General features: G+C 34.7%; 2 protein-coding genes across 2 annotated transcripts in view; both read left to right on the plus strand.

The window, feature by feature from the left end:
* Positions 1-12,769, plus strand: part of Stacl (SH3 and cysteine-rich domain-containing protein) — a 94,985-nt gene extending 82,216 nt beyond the window's left edge. The window contains exons 9-13 of the mRNA XM_076381116.1: positions 322-480; positions 8,131-8,307; positions 9,928-10,177; positions 10,842-11,025; positions 12,475-12,769. Of these exons, the coding sequence (XP_076237231.1) occupies positions 322-480; positions 8,131-8,307; positions 9,928-10,177; positions 10,842-11,025; positions 12,475-12,621 (917 nt within the window). The 3' untranslated portion in view covers positions 12,622-12,769. The remainder of the gene's footprint in view (positions 1-321; positions 481-8,130; positions 8,308-9,927; positions 10,178-10,841; positions 11,026-12,474) is intronic.
* LOC143181002 (uncharacterized) lies at positions 12,728-18,583 on the plus strand. Its single transcript, XM_076381120.1, has one exon. The coding sequence runs from the start codon at positions 12,859-12,861 to the stop codon at positions 13,381-13,383; it is 525 nt and encodes a 174-aa protein (XP_076237235.1). The 5' UTR covers positions 12,728-12,858; the 3' UTR covers positions 13,384-18,583.
* Positions 18,584-19,046: the final 463 nt, after the last annotated feature.

Below are 19,046 nucleotides of genomic sequence, written 5' to 3' on the forward strand. Positions count from 1 at the left end.
AGAAAACGCAGCAAAATATTATTTATAGCAATTCTGTTCATTCACACTATCTCATTCAGCAAAGAAGAAACAATAAGTTACCACTGTCTACGTATAGTCTGTTTCCTTCTTTGTCTTCTACATGAAAGAACATATTCCTTCCTTTTCATTGATACTGCGTAAGACACCGTTAAGATACTTGTTGTCCAAGGGATCAGTAATTCACGTAGGATGTTGAATGAAGCAAAAAGCACAGCAAAAAGACAGGAGTGACAGGAAATCATTTCGTGTGTTGTCTCTCGTGTGCATTTGCATTGCTATCTCTCTATCCCGTGTGGGCAGACGTGGACGCCATATACCAGGTGCTGAAGCAGGCAGGCGAGATCCGTGGAAACTCGACAAACTCACCACCTACGCCTCCCACAGCAGATCATCCTTCCTCCGGTGCAGCACCTTCGTCAACGAGGGCCTCCTCCCACCCTTGTTCCTCGTCCACCTCTGGTAAGGCACAGCACCAATTCCTCTTGACCTTGAAGCAGAATTCATTCCACAATTTTTGGCAGAACTTAGTATGTTTTTCTGAATTATTTTTAAAGTACTGTTCAGGTGCATCCTACTGTGCAAAAGAAAGTTTCGACAAATGCGCGAAATTGAGGTTTAAATACTTACTTAGCCTAAAGCAGGTTGAAATGATTTGTAGTTGGTTTTAAGGAACGTTGTATTTCGAATATGAATTTTATCGTGGTACAAACATATACAGGGTGTAACAAAAATGTCGCAGTTCCTTAAAAGGGGTGATTCAGGGGGTTATTTGAAACAACTTTTTCCTTAGCGAAAATGTAAGATGAGGCTTCGTTAACGAGTTATTAATGAAAAACACCGGCCAATGAGAGCGCGAGTTTGCCGTCCGAGCGACTGCGGTAGCGTTGAGTACGCGCTGGGCGCTACGGTTGTACTCCGAACAAGGAAGTCGACATGCGTCGAAGGAAATAGCATTAGTGTGAAAATATTTGCATAACGTATAAACGAAAAAGCAATGCAACAAAAGAAATGAACGGAGAATTGGAGAATTAACGTTGAAGATAGAAACGTTGAAAGTAGTCTGCGTTAGATTTAAAAAATAATAATCATTAATGAATTAAATGCAATTCATCTGTAGTTTGTAAATCTGTGTCACTGGGTCACTGTACCGATACTGGTCATCGACCTCTGGAATGGTTTATGGCAGGGTAGAATTTTTCCAAAGAAGCTCCTTGTACCCCCCACGTAGTTTAAGCACCTCAGACCTTCTTTGTTCGGACACTCCGAGATCATGTCTCCTTCGAAACCAAAGCAATAAAGCCATAAATTACCTAAACGCGTGCCCTAGCATAAACCATTTCGACGGTCGATGACCAGGATCGGTACAGTGACCCAGTGACACAGGTTTACAAACTACAGGTGAAGTTTGTTCTCTTCTTCCTTTATTTTTCGTTGTATTGCTTTTTCGTTTATACGTTATGCGAATAAGAAATTTACATATTCGTGTTTTTACGTTGCACGTAGTTTTCCTCGATTTTAAGTAATTATTCGCTTCAAGTGATACACAAAAAAAGGACTCGGTATTATTTATTATGTCGCTTTCAGTTTTCATACTAATGCTGTTTTCTTCGATGTATGACGACTTTCTTGTTCGGAGTACAACCGTAGCATCTAGCGCGCATACCCAACGCTACCGCAGTCGCTCGGGCGACAAACTCGAGCTCTCATTGGCCGGTGTTTTTCGTAAATAACTCGTTAACGAAGCCTCATCTTACATTTTCGCTAAGGAAAAAGTTGTTTCAAATCACCCCCTGAATCACCCCTTTTAAGGAACTGCGACATTTTTGTTACACCCTGTATGATATCAATATTGCACAAATTATAGGAGATACTGATGTAGTCATAAATTAAATTATGAACATTTGAACTAGGTTTGTAAAAAAGCGTTGTTAATTAAATTAGCTATTATTAAAAATTATTTTGGTAAATATTAAATTTGAATTTTAAGGTTTACTTTTTTCCCAAATTTATTGTGCGCAAATTGGTATGTATATTTTCTAAAACATAACATGCAATTACCATATTCATTACAACCATAAGAGAGTTAAATTTACTCTGGAGATTGTAGGAATGAAGCGAACCAAGATAACTAAAGCCGTATCTGTAACTAAATTAGAATAATAATTGGGTATTTCGCACAGTTGTTGACTCTTAATTTATAATCTCGTTTTGCACATTTCCATGAAAGATTCTTAACCTACGAGTTGACTTTGTAGTAAACAAATATAAACAATTATTAATCTCTTCATAATCAGTAATTATTAGCAACGACTCTTCAGGCTTTTCTATTTTCTTTCAATAGTGGTATAAAAAGTGAGTTAAATTTCTTTTGCACAATGTTGTAATTTCAATAGCATCCTAGTCCAACTCTTTTTTTGCAAACGTCCAATTTAGAATATTCTTTACATTTTCTAATAAATGGTTTTCATGCTCAACAGTTGTGGAAAAGTAGCACTTCATACTTTATATTTATCTTTTAATTTCTTATTGCAATTTCTGTTTTCAAATATACCTGTTATGAAGTAGTTATTAAATATTTAAGAACTAGACTAATAAAAATAAAATGTTACATATTTTTAATTTTTGTTATCGCCAGGAATTCATATATGTTCATATATGTATACATGTGAATTTTGTGTTTCTAAAAAGTTATTTATTATTTTCAATTGTTTATTTATTAAATAAACATACTTGAAATTACACGATGCACTCTTGAAGAGACATTATCGAATTGTTGCAAAACAATCTCCAATTTTCTGCTTCAAGATCTCACGTAACCCTATTCTTTCTATTTTTTTTAATCGAAAGAAGAATGCTTGTCTTCTTGAGGGACATGACTCGTAATTTCATTTTCACATTTTACTCTCTCTAATTTTCTCTCTGTCTTTTCATCTTCTTCTCCTACTTCATCTTCATTCTTCCCCTTTACCCGCGTCATCGTGAATTGTAATTCTCCCTCGATATCTAAAGAAAAATCAAGTTAAATGAATCAACTGAATCGTTCATCCGTGATTCGCGTGTTTATCGAGGGATCTAAAAGTTTTCTCATTTGTTGCTTCGAATCCATTAAACCTTCATGCAAAAGATTTAACCTTACGCTGAAAATATGTCAAGAAAAGTTGAACTTTGACGAAGGTGTTGAATCCCTTCAAAGCACCTACATATTTTAAGAAACTATTGTTTTTTAATGTTTTCTTAATTCTCAATTGCCTACAATATTATTAGTGTAACTAATATTATATAGAATTTTTTATTAGACAGAAATATTTCATTTCAATACGATTGTGTTTTTAATTATTTTGAATGTCAAAATGGATACTTCAATATGGCACGTAAAAATGATTAAATGAAATCAAACAATATTTAAAATAAATCGTCAAGTACTCAATGAATATTATAATTATAATATTGATATCCTTTATTATTGTTTAGATTTTTACGAAATATTATAATTATAATATTAGAATTATTTTATATTTTTCATCGATAGAAATCAAACAATAGGTTGTCAGGTAATAGCTAAACGTTTACTTATTGTTGTACATTGTGTTCGCGCATTCTGTATCCAATGCTGTTTTTTTCACGGAAGTTGAGAATTTCAAAAGCTGTCGTGATATCTTCTTAGGGATCTACACGAATCCTCTTCCAACGTGTCTGTAAGAGCTCCCATAGAGAAGCTAAATCCCTCAAAGGCATGATTGGGTATCGACAATTCAAAGTCCGTTATTGTGGCTTTCCCTCGATAAAGGGAAAAATATTTTTCCGCTTTTCCGCGAATCTCATCTCGCGAAAATCTTGTTATCTCTGTCTGCTGACCAATGCTGAGTACATTAACAATGAGATAAAAAGGTATACTTTAGTGAAGTCGACGAATATTTAACAGTGTAGAATAATTTATATCATGAAATAATAATAGGGCGCTTCTTTGTGACAAATTTCATAAAAAATGTAGAATAATGTGTCTTTTGTTAGATGCTACGTTTTCATGAAAAACGACTTTAAACTTTTTCTGAAGGGCAGCAGTGACAGAAGACTAACTTAATATTACAGAAGAAATCAAATCCTTACATTCATCTTGATAGTAAATTTGATACAATTTAAAAAAGTAATAATATAACAAAATTTCATATAGTGTCGCTTCACAAGGACTACTGCAAGTTTGAAAAATCTGTTCACGCTACCATATTCTGAACAAAAAATGGTGAAACTCTTTTTTTCATTTTTTCTAAAAAAATTTAGATACTACTTGTATAAAGACATGAAAACCATTCAAATATATTAATAGTGTACGTGATAAACTTCCACGTTGATTTTCTCGAAAACAAAGCATACTATCAGAGAAGCGTATTCTACTATTTTCACGTATTTTTCAACGATATATAATTCTTAGAGCAGTATTTCCACAAATTACGCAAAGCTAGACAGACATTGTTCCATAAAAGGATAACCGTAAACGAGCATTCATAAGGACCGTAATGCGGACATTTCATCCGTCTCCACAAAGCTTCAGGGAGCCACATAAAACCCGCAAACTGCAACCAGTAACAAACTCTTCGCAAAAAGAACAGCTCAGCTACATAACTGTCCTCCATAAAATCGTAACTAAGAGGTGACAAATTCCTCATCTCGACTAATCAAAAGCATCGCCAGAAGCTAACAAACTGTCGACTTCGATCACTTGTAAGGACGAGAAAAAGGCAAGGGACAGTTGAAAAGAAAGCTAACAAGCGATCGTGAGCCACGAGGACGCGGAAGAGGCGTGTTGAGCAAGAGCGTGTCACGCTCGGGAGCCAAAATCGTCACCAAAGACTCCAAATGACCCTAAACGACTGATGCGATCAAGGAACCGCGTCCACTAACAAACATGAACTCGTAACGCAGAGCTCTGCAATGTCTCCAGGTTCGGTCGCATTTTTTGAGAGAGAAAAAGCCGCGGCGCGAGATTTTAGAGCAGAGTGGGAGGGGGGCTAAGCGAAACGGAATCACCGTGGAATCGTTTGCAATTCCGTTGACCAGGAAGAGGCAGCGGTGGATCGATGTCAGGAACCAGGCCGTTCGGACAGCCACTAGTGTTGATGACCCGTGAGACACCCTCTACCTCGACCAGAAGGACGCCGGAGCCCCCTTATCGCGGCGCCAACCGGAAACGATGACCCCGGAAGCGGAGGCGCGTTGCGGCGCGACCGACGCTCCCGATCGACGCGACCGACCGATTTTCTTCACTGCCCACGAACGAAAATTGAACAAAGAGATATTCGCTCGAGAATACAAGTCGACCATTCGAGTGTCCCATTTTCTAGGAGTGATCTTTGGGTTAGACGCTCGAAACCTTCGAGAAACATGGAATCGTTTCGAATAAATGGATGGAATTAAATTCAACCACGGCTGACTAATGCAACCTTCTTTCATTGTTATTTTTTGTTAACTGCAACACGGTGTGTGAAAACGTTTCCTGCAGTATTTGATCGAGGAATCGGTAGAATTGATGACAATTGGTGGGGAAGTATTTGAAGGAAGTGGAAGGATCGGTAAGAGGATTTGCTTGAGTGCTTTTTGTGATACTCATGTGGAATCGATTCGAAATTGTTGGATAATTGAAAATGGAGATAAAGACAGTTTTCTACTGTGAATTTATCGGTCCAGAAGGAAGAGAGTTGTTCGGTATATTTATTCCTTTATTTTTGTTGGATATTTATGTTTATTTTGATTTTTGAGGAGAAAAATACTTTGAGAATTGCGAAATTGCTTAAACATAATAATTAGGAGAAATGGTTTGGTCATAATACCATAGTTTGAAAAAATTATGATTTAGGATGTTTAAATATACTTCCTTAGAACCAAAAGAAAATTTGGAATTATTAATAGATATCTATTTATGTATTTCTTGGAACAACCGTAAAAAAAAAACAAAATTAATTGAAGGATTTTTATTATTCATGCACAGGTGGTTTAGAAAATCGTTATACCGAAAAGGTAAAAATTCACCAGTGTGTTAAAAAATCTTAAATTAATTTACAAAAAGAAAATTAAAAATGTATTTTCACTGCATAGGTACTTCTGAATCCAGATTGTTAACAGTTTATCAATTTTGGGATTGTTTATCGATCTTCGAGATCACAAATCTTAGAAAACCCAGAAAAAAATGATCTCTCATTGAAAGTTACACCATTGAAGTTGAAGTTCATTCATTTGTCTACTTAGAATCGAATTCTTAAGTTTCAATCAATAAACTGCTACTTATACAATAATGTATTGAAATGTGCAATACAAAAAAGAAGAAAAAGTATTTGAAAGACTTAAAAGAAATGTGATTCAATTATGCTTAAGAAATTCACTGTCACTTTATGAATATTCACCTTTGTGACATTCGTCAGAAAAATTATGAACCCCATAATTATGGTAGGTACAACGAAGATAACGAAAAATAAATGGTAAAATCTCATTATCAACACTTCTTACTTTTTACTATCCCAAATAAATTAACAACTGAACTTGAATTAAAAGTTGATGTTGAAGAAGAAATATAAAATACATTTCTTTTAAAAGTATTTAACACATTTTCGAATTTATTTTACTGATATTTAATCGTAAATACTTATTATAATTTTTCTGTATTTATTTCTTTATACTTAGTTTTTCCATTCTAATTTAATTATTAATATTTCTTTTTTCTCTAATATCCTCTTATCAAAAGCATTAAAAATTGCTTAACCTAAAGAAAAGCTTACGATATTTTACTTATTTTATAACTCAGTCTCGGTTTCTAAATTTATAATTTTCCTGCTTCGTTCTATGGTTAGATCTTATATAACAAAACAATTGATACAAGAATTAAATACAAATATTTCACAGTACGTTGGACATTTTCAAAGATGCTCAATTAAAATCTATTTAATATTTTCATTCGCGAGAATGACGTGAACTTTTAATAAAACTCCTATTATTTAACATTTTAACTGGAACTAAAGTTCCCCAAAAACACGATATGTTATAATGGGAATAAATGGCACAAAAAAAGGGGAAGAACGAAAATGAAAAAATAGTGACGCAGGTGGCGTGTAATATGAGACCACAGATCAAAAGTGAACAAAATACATTGAGAAAGAGGAGAAAATACAATGGAGAAAGTATACACCACAAATTCCATGCAAATATTGTAAATAAGAGAAACGTATCTTCTTTTGCAACTACTCTAATATCTTCACTTCTTCGCGCGAGTCGTGTCCCATTCGTTGTATTCTTTTTGGACGTTGTTTTGTAAATTCTACTCTTCTATGTGAATTTTATACTTGGTCGGATTTTTGACGCCTGAAAAAAACGTATCTCTGTGTGCATTTGTAATAATTTGTATTTATGGTGTTCTTGCCTTGTTGTACGTGTTTTCTTTAGACTCGACGTTGGTGTCAGAGAAACGTGTTGCAATGTTCAACTAACAAAACGAATCACTAACATTCAAAGTAATGAAAATTATGTATATGTTGTCTGTGTTTGTGTGTACATGGTAACTCTTTCGTACTGTAAATGAACTATAAACTACTCTTATCACTTGTATCTCTGATTAGTGACTATCTTCAATTGTTAAACCTTATTTCACTGTTATAGGAAAAAATGTACTCTTTAATTTGTTGCAATCTTAATTCCTAAATTTCATACTATTACTATTAAATATTAACTATCGCTTTATGCGTAAATATTGCTTCTGCTTGCATACTCTTCATTCGCTATCTTTTCCATGCAACTGTAGCAATTTCGAAACAAAACAATTTCAAGCTATGAATTATCTAAAATAATCAAAAGTTAATCCTTCTGTCTATAAAAGACAAGTCACGTTTCGACATAACGAATTAAATACCCTCTAAATTAGCAAAGCAAGACAGACTGAAACGATAGTACTAACAAAGACCGCTACGTAACTAACTTCTGTTTTACAACTAAATTTGTGCGGTAGTAACAGTTTGCACCAAAATAACGCTTAACGAACGAATCAGCTTATCCGAGTGACATCAACGTCGAGTGTTGAGGTATTGTCAAAGGCTAACTTGTTATGATCGGTAATTATGGAACATGAAGCGCCACATAGTCCGCAACGTAGACGCGAAAGGCTTAACCTGAGGATGAAGAGTCTCAGCCTGGACTCTCCAGAAGGCACAGCTCACGTCCGACATCGTCCTCGTGATTATTATACCGGAGGTCAGAGGGAGTCTACGCCACCCAGACACTCTGATAGTGGAAGCATTAACAGACTATGTAAGTAAGACGAAAAAGAGACAAGTAAAACCTTTTGGACATGTTACATACAATCGAATTGGTGAGTTGAAGAGCAATACAAGTTCAAAATTAGCCATTTTCAAATAATCTCAAAACTGTATGTGGATTCCAAAGCCAAAGTGCATTATGTCACGCAGTGGATTTAATAATCCACTTGTTTAAGAGTGTATTAACACTCTGGCTCCGGGTTCTAGATGTGTAAAATATGCAGAACTACACACTAAGATCAACTACCTCAAAATATGGCTTATGGACTTATATTCTTCTTCAACACAATTTAATTCTTAGACATCTACATTTCAACGAATATTTAAGGCTGTCGTCCACTCAACACAACATGTGGACCGCATCAGACCAAAGTCAACGTTCACTTTTACTTTCCCGACTGTTATGTATAGTGTAACAGAGAGAAAATATTGCTATTCATCAAATTTCAATCCCCTATCTTGCGTTTTTAATCTTTCAACGTTTCGAGATCCCCTGTGTCCCTTGTATCTCTGAACTTGGTTATCGAAATGTCAGAAAATTTGGTATATTGGCTTCTAGATATATGTAAATAAGGTATTGATGCCATTAAAGTTTCAAAAAATTTGGTCATGAGAGAGGGCAGAAAATTTTATTCTATCAAATTCCTATTGATAGCATATTATGGAAAAGTACGATTAGTAAAAAAAATGCTATTAAATTTTCAAAAATTTTGTTAAGGAAGAAAAGTGATATGTATGCATATGTAGTTACGTAGATATGGAGTACCTCATTTCAAAGAGGGTTTTAATTGTATTCTATCAAATTTTTAACATATTATAACGAAATATCAGTAAAAACCTTTTTTTCGTATATCTCTCCCAACATCAAGAATACAAAATTTTGAATCACAAGTCCAGTGCCTGGAAAGTATCGCAACCACAGTGTCAATTTTATTATAGATATGTATGTAGCTCAAATGTACTTAGTTACGTTTACCTATCCATAAGAGCATTGACGCTGTTAGGGATAGATGGACACACCTTCATTTAAACTACATGACGTGGGTCTAATGCGGTTCATGTGCTGTGCTGTTCAGTGGACGATAGTCTTTAGTCTTCATTAACTCTTCAACGATAGCTCCTTGCGTCGTACGAACTTCTTTTTTTAGGTACGTCACCATGCATTACATACATACAGTATACACTATAACGTGGTTCTATTTAGAATTCTTTTAAATAATCTTTCCATAATTGTAAATTACTTATGTAGCATTTCACTTATTGTTAGAAAACTCAAGCTTTTTAATGATACAATTTTTATTCTCGTTTGTTAATTTTAAAATTGTGCTCCCTCGTTGAAAGGTTAAAGATAGAGTTTACAGAAAGATTTTACTCGTAGCAACACATCTCATGTCATGGTCCACAGTTTGTTACCACTTAGAACATAACATAATGCTAACTTTAAGTTTTTTATGTTTTGATATTTATGTTAGAAAGATGAAAACAGCCCTTGAATATTCTTTAGTATTCCATTCGTCTTCCAAGTTTCAGTAGAATTGCAGTTTATCGTTCGGGTGACAACTTATACAAGATATTATTGAGCTGAAGAATTTGTCCTCGTATGTTGCTACAGCACCGTGCAGTCCAGGTCAGGGACACGGTGTTCACAAGCACGTAAGGGGAGCTATCAGGATGTCGAGCATGGAGTTACCAGACGAGAACGAGAAATCCTATTCTTCAGCGAGCACTTCACCGTGCCCATCCCCGCATACTAACAATCAAAATCACATGAATCTCCCGGGGAAACGTGTTCTGCCGCCTAACAACCTCTACGTCGCCCTCTACAACTTCGACGCCCGCCACCGTGACGAGCTGGATCTGAAGTAATCACTGAACCAAACTTTCTGTTTAGAAAGTGACCCAAAATTTAAGCTCCTCAGGATCTAGTTCACCCTATAAAAGACACGAAAGCTCTTTTTACTGTAGAAAAAAAGGGTTCATAACTTTTAGGGTAAATAGTACTCACCAAACAGACCAGATAAGTCTTAACATACATGAATCGAAAAATTAATATTTACAACGTTATAAATAATTTTTTGTTCTTGTTTAAGTGAGGGACTTGCTCACTTTAAAAAGTTACTACACCTCATGGAAACAATGGATTACTTTACATTTCTTTTTTTTTTTTTTTGGTTACAAAAGGGTTTAAATAAAATAATTGTGTAAAGACAGATAATTATACCTTGGTTTCCATATAGTATATACGATATAAAGCGAGCAAGTCATTAATTTAAATAGAAATAAAAAATTGTTTATAATTTTGAAAATATAACAATAATCCGTTTGGCGAGTACGTACTGTCTACATTAAAAATGATGAACCCTTTTTCTTTCCATCTTGCAGTTTCTTTCACTCCTATTCACGTTCCTGTTTTTTAATGTTATTCTTTTTGATTAACTAATAGTGAGTTGAAAGAAGTAATTATTACTTCTTCTCTATCGCCGGCGAGTTTTCATTAACGGTTGTACCGTTATCATATTTTTGCAGAGCGGGTTATAAGGTCACAGTGATTGACAAGTCAGAAAAAGATTGGTGGAAAGGCAAGTGTTTGGGTGGACGGATAGGGTACTTCCCCAGCGCATACGTGATGCGAGTAGAATCTGGACAGAAAACTCTGCAAGTCACTTGTAACCTTCAGTTGACTGATCAGATAACTTTGTTGCGTGATCAGGTATGTCTGTTGAACCATTTACTTATGATTCAACCGTTTATAATACATATTTCAGTTCGTTAGTTTATTTCTTCAGTAAGTGAGACTTTAGTTATATTTACCTATACTATTATTTAGGAGTGTAATAGTAAAGGTAATTTATACAGAAATCATAAATTTTGTTTCTAAAATATTGTTAAGTTTCATTAGTGTAGAATATTTTGCTAGAATGATTTTTTGAAATTGAACCAATTAATAAAGTTATAGTAAATAGCACAAAGCATCATAGTAACGTCATAAAGACATCCGTGCCTAAGATTCAAAACGTCCTAACGACGTCGGTAATATCCTGTGAACGTCGTAGACAGATCATGTGAACATCTGTTGTTACAAAGCGTGACATCTTTATGACATCTTTAGAACGTCATACAGACATTGTAATACATCGGATGCGAGGTCGATACATGTATCAAGTAGAAGATCATCGGGACTTGTGATAAGAAGAATAAGATGTATGATACGCCTCATAGATGTCTAAAAGACAATAATTTCAGATGTTTTTAAGATATCCGATACTTGATGCCACCTGATACCTCTTTAAGATGCCTTGAGACATCTTGAGGACGTAAATTTCAGACGTTATTAAAACATCCATCTGGTACATCTTTTAGATGTCCGAAGAATGTAAATTTAAGACGCCTTTAAAGCGTTTATATAGCATTTCTTTAAGATGTCTTATGGACATAAATTTCAGAGATACGCTGACGGATGTTTTTAAAACACCTAAATTATATCGTAGGACATTCAGACATAAAATGGACATAAAGTGGACATAAAATGGACCTTTTCAAGACGTCGTATACAGTCTGGGTAAAGACTGCTTATCATAAGTCTCCGAAATTATTCATCTGATGGACTTAAAATTTAAATATATTATTCCTTATCAAATTTTATACTAATTTAACTTCTAAAAATTTTATTTTCCGACGAAGAAAGAAATTTGTTCTTTAGGAAACCACCGTTGTCTTACTTTTTAAAATTATTCAAAAATCGTTCACTACATTTTAGATACATTTACAAGGAATAAAATCTCCCACTTTGAAATTAATTGGACACTTGCGAAGATCTGCTGGATACCAGCTAACAATGTCCTATTTTCCATAAAACGAAAGCTTGAAAATTTATTTTTCTAGACATATAAATATAATATTCATATAAAGATATCTATAGAATTCCATCTAAAAATGAAAATTCACTTCCATTTCTCGAAAATGATTACAAATGTAAAAAATTAACGTACATTGCTATATTAATTACAAAAAAGATAATACTTTTTATCTTTCGTTTTTCCTACAGATTTAGATACCATTTTTGAGAAAAACATTGGCTAGTAATTATTAATGCATATCTCGTAAATTAAGAGCACAGACGTCATGAAATAAATGTCTATGGGGATTTCCCTTTTGGTAGATTGTGATCCAAGTCGGCGAGGAGGTAGACGGCGTCGCGATGGTGCGCTGCGCTGCGGACGTCCGATCTGCGGACCAAACCGGCAAAGAAGGTGACGTCCTGTACAAGGAGACCCTCTGCCCTCTGAAGTACCTCCAGGAGGTGTGACAACAGTCTCGCCATACTGGCCGCGTTATTGAGCGTCAGAATCGCGCGTACCTGCGTGACCGATTCTCCGCTTCAGCACGAAGAAACGTGGTCGAGAAGTACTATGACTGTCTGCAGTGTGCTGAGCAGTGTCGACACGTGACGAATGTCACCCCGAATAACAATAATAACAATAACAATAACAACAACGTATCGCTTGTTAAAACCGCGAAAAACAACGATCTGTCCAAGAGCAGTATGAACAACTGTCGAGTGACCAATCCTATCGGTTCCTCGATGATGAAGGACACCAACAGGGCTCTGGCTCGCCTGGACGAAACTAGGAACCTGAAGAACCCGAAGAACATCAACCTGTCCAGGCCCCTGAAAAAGCAGCCGTTGCCTTTGACCCCTGCCAAGAAGAGGTCCTCGCTGACTCGTCCAGTTCGCGTTCATGACTCGTTCTCTCAGGCTAGGAACCTGACGCCGCCGAATTACGCGTTCCAAACGTTACAGAAGAGAGAGACCAGCGAGTCTACGTATGAGGACGATGAACATGAAGAAACTACCTGGCCTATACGGCTCAGGCTCGAGCAGATGCTTGAACTGACTCTGCCACACACCAGAAAGAGGAGAAGAAAGAAGAAGCTGAGGCTGATGAAGCAGCAGCAGCAGCAGAGTAGGCATGTTTGCAAGGACACTGAGAGGCTGCTCCGTGTGCTCAGCGTTAACAATGTGGACCAAGATAATAGGTACAACGTCACACGGTGTTCTGTCATGTAGAGACTGTAGAGGAAGACCTGGAAGAAAGAGAAGAAATCTGGGGCTCGGTTGGCAAAGGGCTGAGGAGTCATACGAGGCTTCGAATCACTTGTGATCTTATTTGAAAGAGTCCAGCTAAGTAGGTGGTCTCGATTTAATTAGGTTAAAGAGTGTTGAAAATCTTTAAGATGTTAAAAGGTTCACTTGAATAAACTGTTTTGAATGACTTCTTCTCTGCCTCCAACTTTTGAAATTGTTTGATGTATTGAAACCTTGAGAATACCTCAAGAAATTAAACTTAATTGTTTTAATGTATTGAACATTTTATAGATGGGTAAACTTAAATGTCGAGTTGCCTTCGTAACATATGAGTAATTTGAAAGTAATCGAAATCAGTGATGGCTTTTTAAGCGGTTGCGGATGTTAAACAAGAGAAGAAAAGAAGCCTAAAAAATGTTCTAAATCAAAAGTTTATCTCAGTTTTTAAATACTTTCTCAAATGGAGTAATATTTGAAGTGATTGGAATCTTTTTATGACTTACAATCAGTAAGCTAAAATTTGACAACTGATTGTGAACGAATTTAAGGTGCCATCAATAGTACTGGTGTTACATAGTTGACTTGTTCAATGAAAAGGGACTGGGATTCAGAGATTTCAATAAAACGAAGAGTTCCGAATTTGTAGAGTTAGAAAGAAAAAAGATTGAATAACTTCTGAGTAAAGTATCGAGAGTTTTCTTGTAGGGGTGCGACTATACTCGCATATTTGAGTAATCCAACATTCGAACTAAAGCGAAACTCACTTTGCGATCCGAGCCGAGTACTCGAATATTTTCGAACTGCTCGGTTCTCTCAAGTACTCGGCTCAGATCCCTAATATGAACCGAGTAAAATTCGGTTCGTTTTTTTCGAGTATTTCCCACCTCTATTTTCTTGGAATGAAGGGGCCAAGAAGTTTGATGATATTTTGCAGTAGTGAACTAAAAGATCAAAAGATAGCTCAATGAGTATTCTTCCTAACAGGAAACCTGTTCGAAGAAGTTTCAAATGCGCTACATCTGTAGAAGTCGATGCACTTTGTACAAAGTGTATCATGGCTTGACGGTAAAGCTTTATTGGAAGACTAGATTTTGAAAAAGTCAAGGAAGAAATGTTCAGATGTCTCTATGAATCCTAGATTTAAAAGTTCACACCAGTATTCTCTTTGATGCGAATTTAAGGCCCTTCCTCGAGTACCCATTCCATTTCGAATGGAAGCTGGTACAATACAAACGCGTGTTAAAACTTATGACGCGTGTTTCACTAACAATAAAAAAGTTTTTCGTTCAGCGTGACTCAAATTTTAGCACTATCACTTGTTGAGTTTGATAAAATCGCCTCTCTGGACAGAGAGACAGATGTTTGTATCGTTTTTAAGGTAGAAAGTTTACGATAACGTTCGTGGATGAGAGTGTACATGATAGGATATCCAAAGGCACTCCAGATAACTGAAGAAAAGTAGTAGGTATACTGTAATAATTAATAATTGAGTGAAAATTGAATCGATCTGAATTTATTAGAATATTTATCTGGATTGATGTTAAGAATAAGAATAATCCTTAATGCTGAAAGAGTGTCTCTCTAGAGGAAATTCTTTAAGCGAATATTTATTTCTTCACTTCTTTATTGCGAATATTCCTTCTCCTTTTAAAAGATATTAAACGATCGATGTTTTTTGTAATTTTTCATTACATTTGTCTTTACTAACGTTAAAGATCTAGTTTTCCTAATTTTATTATTCAACTAGAAAACTAAGAAAAAGTGATTAATATTAAGTAACAAATGACAAATGGAAACATAAATAGTTGATCGATTGGTGACGATCGATAATGGAATATTTCATACGAACAATTCTGATGTTGTTAGCGATCGATGAAGAAAATTGGGTAATTTGCGGAGTGTGGGAGGCTTAGAGGTCCTCATTAGCTGACCATAAAATTTTCCTACATTTCATCTCATTTCTTCATGATATTACTACTCTAAAATTATTATTTTTTATGACCAAAAGCGTAGGTATTATATTTCTTGATAAACTTTTTTCCTTCCATCTTAACATTCTTTTTGGAATATTCACGATAGGAAATTTAAGAAACAGACTTTGAAACATCTGATTTACAAACATGAATTTTAAATAGCCGCATAGACATGGAATGTTACTTTTGTAATATTTTGATGGGTTTGATAATTTAGGATGGGTCTTGCATTGGAAAAGTATTCTCTATCAGCTAAACGAAATTGAATGAAAACAGAACAAAAATTCTAACATTCACACGCTTGCATTTTACAACTAAATCCGTCCCCAAAGGATGAACTTTCATCTATTAAAACATTTACAATTTAATTTGGTTTTTATTCATAGACATGTTTGAATACTTGTTGAACTTTAATTTTTAAGACATTGTTCCGCCTTTTACAAACTAATATCAAGTCGAAGTCATTGAGAATTATTTCGTTGTAAAAAGTAATCAAAATTGAAAAAGAGTATTTATACAAATTTGGAAAATACTATACATACCGATGGATGTTACCGACAATAGAGAATTAAATTGTTGTAAGTGCTTACTATTTTAAAATTAATTCTTAAAGTAATATAAAACCACCAGGGATAATATAAAAATTACATATTTGTAATTTTTTAAATATAAAAACATCACAATTTAAGAAGTAAAACATTTTTTCCTTCTGTAAGAGTTCGTACAGCTTTATTGCTCGCAACAATTCAATTTTCAAATGTCGCTTTATTTTTTATGCGATATTCTATCACAAAGTTGACCAATTGCGCGAATTTGCATTTACTTCATATGCATTTATAAAGAGAGAGCGTTCTTGAAGGTGCGCAATAGGTTTTCAAATTACAACAAAATTACTAATATTTCGTTGACCACTTTTCTCTTTTTGATCAGAAATACTCTAAAAGTGAATAAAGAGACTAATAAAATTACTAATTATTGGGCAATTTATTCATAATAATTTAATTTAAAAAAAGAAAATTTTACGCTGTGTACCTTCAAAAACATTATCCACTTGAATCGTTGAACCTGAGAAATATATAAACGTTGAAGATTTTCATTCCAAAACCTTTAAATTTAAAGGAAATAACTAAAAGAAACAAATACCTAAAAGGCCAGACATAGGCATCAATTATCACAATAATAATTGCCAAACCAAGGAAAGAGAAGGAAATTATTAACTTTTCTATTGAGTGAGTGTTAACAAATGAAAAGCAGCAATTTTTTAATGAAGCAACAAGATTCGAGAATTGTTTTCTTATTGATGTCTCTACGTTTATCAATTATGTATATACATTGCATTTCCATGTCGAACGATTTCAAAGCGTTTGAGAAAACGTTCCACAGTATATTGACAGATCACATCGAAGAGCTCCGCGTGCTTATTTTTTCACTGTCTAGCTCCAGATAACTCATAACGAGCTGACGCTAGTCACCTATTCACTTCTAATCTCGCCAAGTGTGGCCTGTTCCTGCTTATAATCCTTTGATCGTCTTCGATCAGATCGAACTCGTTTGCGAAACTCAGGAAAAGTCGCGTTACGATGAACGAACGGCCACTTTGGACTTTTTTAAAGGTCGTATTCCAGTTTCGTAGATGATAGAATTGTTGGTATTAAGGAAAATATGAGAAATTGCCACGTATGTATTATCATGGCAATCTTTCTTTTTATTGTGGCCCGTTTTTCTTCTAATATCTCGAACTTTGTTTTGAAGATATTGTCTTTTGTTGTTTAAGCGTTGTAAGATTCAAAATTATTCAGTTTATCAGTTAGCTATTTCTAAGTCTTTGACACTAGTTTCTTCTTTTCTTCTTTTTATTGTTGTATTATTACGTTTTCCTTAAATTCGACTGTAAAATAAACTACAGGAGGAATCTAACAAAAATTTTATGTCAGCAACGTTTAAACTTAGAAATAAGAGTACCACTAATCCCATCATGAAGATTTTATTGTCTCAATTGTTTGTTGAATCTTACCGCACTTATACGTATTGTTTAATACCACAATATTCTATCTTTTCGTTTCCTAGAAACACGTAAAAATATTTGACAGGGTTTAATTCAGGCAGAATTTAATAAATAATAAATTCTTGTTATAATTATAGGGAGAAAATCTTGTGAATTTATTTTATTGATTGATGCATGTCACGTATTTTGGTAAAAATCTGATTTCACGATCAGCAAGAGGTTTCTCAGGCTCGTGAACGAGTTTGCACTAAAGATTCGCGAGAAACGAGAATCAGAGTAGCGTAGGATTAAGTATCAGGGATAACTATTGTGTTATCGTATGTTGTAATGCTACATATATTTCATTATATTATATGCCGTAATGTAACGAGTGCCCTACCCCCTGTTAAACTGTATATCGAATTATTAACTGTACTATAGTGTGTAAGCTATTCCAACTACCACGCCCAGTATTTTCTAAGTATTAACGATTATGCAGCTGGATGTGTTTGTGTTGTGACCATTTCGGGTCTGCTGTTTTCCTACAACGAAATATCATATAATAATGTAATGTATGTTCTCTACCGAGAAAGTGTGAAAGGCGATTATATGAGCAATATGTGACTATCGTGGTTCATTGACTTTTCAGATACTCGAATCATAATTCTTACAATAACATAAAACTACTTTGACTATTATACATATTATCCATTTTACAACACAACAGCTGGATGGTGACACATGTCCAATTAAGTGCACATACAAGAGACCAATTGTCCGCACTATCTCTTGATAAAGTGCACAGTATTGCTCTACAATACTTAAGAAGCTTAGTAAAACAGCAGTCCCACAAAATGGAAGCAAGGAGAATTACCATGTTGACGACACTACGTTCATTGAACCGAAGTGCACGAGTGTTTGATGATTTGTTGAGATACCGTGAGTTCGATTGAAACAGCAGAATGATTCTGTTCGATGGTGGGTCTTAAGCATGCGAAAGGAATATCGGATCAAATTGTACCAATGGGATTTCAGGAAAGTTTTGTTTCTATTGTATGAGAGTGGCTGCGTATTAGTTATGTCTCGTGTGCCATAACTCCTAACGTTTGATATATTTACCGAGCTTAGTCCATTTACAAAGGGAACCTTTCGTACACACCCGAGCAAATGTGTTTATCCGAATTCATAGACTGCACGAAATATATATTATCTACATATACGATAACTTTTGAGTTACTTCCTCAGTAACACCTGACTGACCCTTTCCAACCGTGTCAGAATGTAAGTAAATGTAATCTGATATAAGAAAAATTGAACATCGGCTATTTATAAAAGCAAGAATCCCAAAACTATTAATATTCCTGATATGTATATTATTTATCTCTAACCATTTCTAGCCATAAACGACTAAAAGCTGCAGGTATACCAAAGAGAAAAACTACTAACAAAAAAGAAAAAAAATGACTAAAGTAACATGTTCTTATTTTCGAGACATTGCCGATTAAAGTTTTCAACTTCAATACTATGTTATAAACTTGTGTCTCCTGCAACCCTTATTTTTAAGTGAAAAAATTCTTTTAATACCTTTTCGTCTTTCTGCAAATATAAATTCCATATTCTGTATCTCAACTGAGGCCTCAACTTCAATTTTTTCAAAATATGACGTAGGTCGTGTTACCTTGCAGCCA

This window comes from Calliopsis andreniformis, chromosome 6 (genome assembly GCF_051401765.1).
Source record: "Calliopsis andreniformis isolate RMS-2024a chromosome 6, iyCalAndr_principal, whole genome shotgun sequence".
NCBI lineage: Eukaryota > Metazoa > Arthropoda > Insecta > Hymenoptera > Andrenidae > Calliopsis > Calliopsis andreniformis.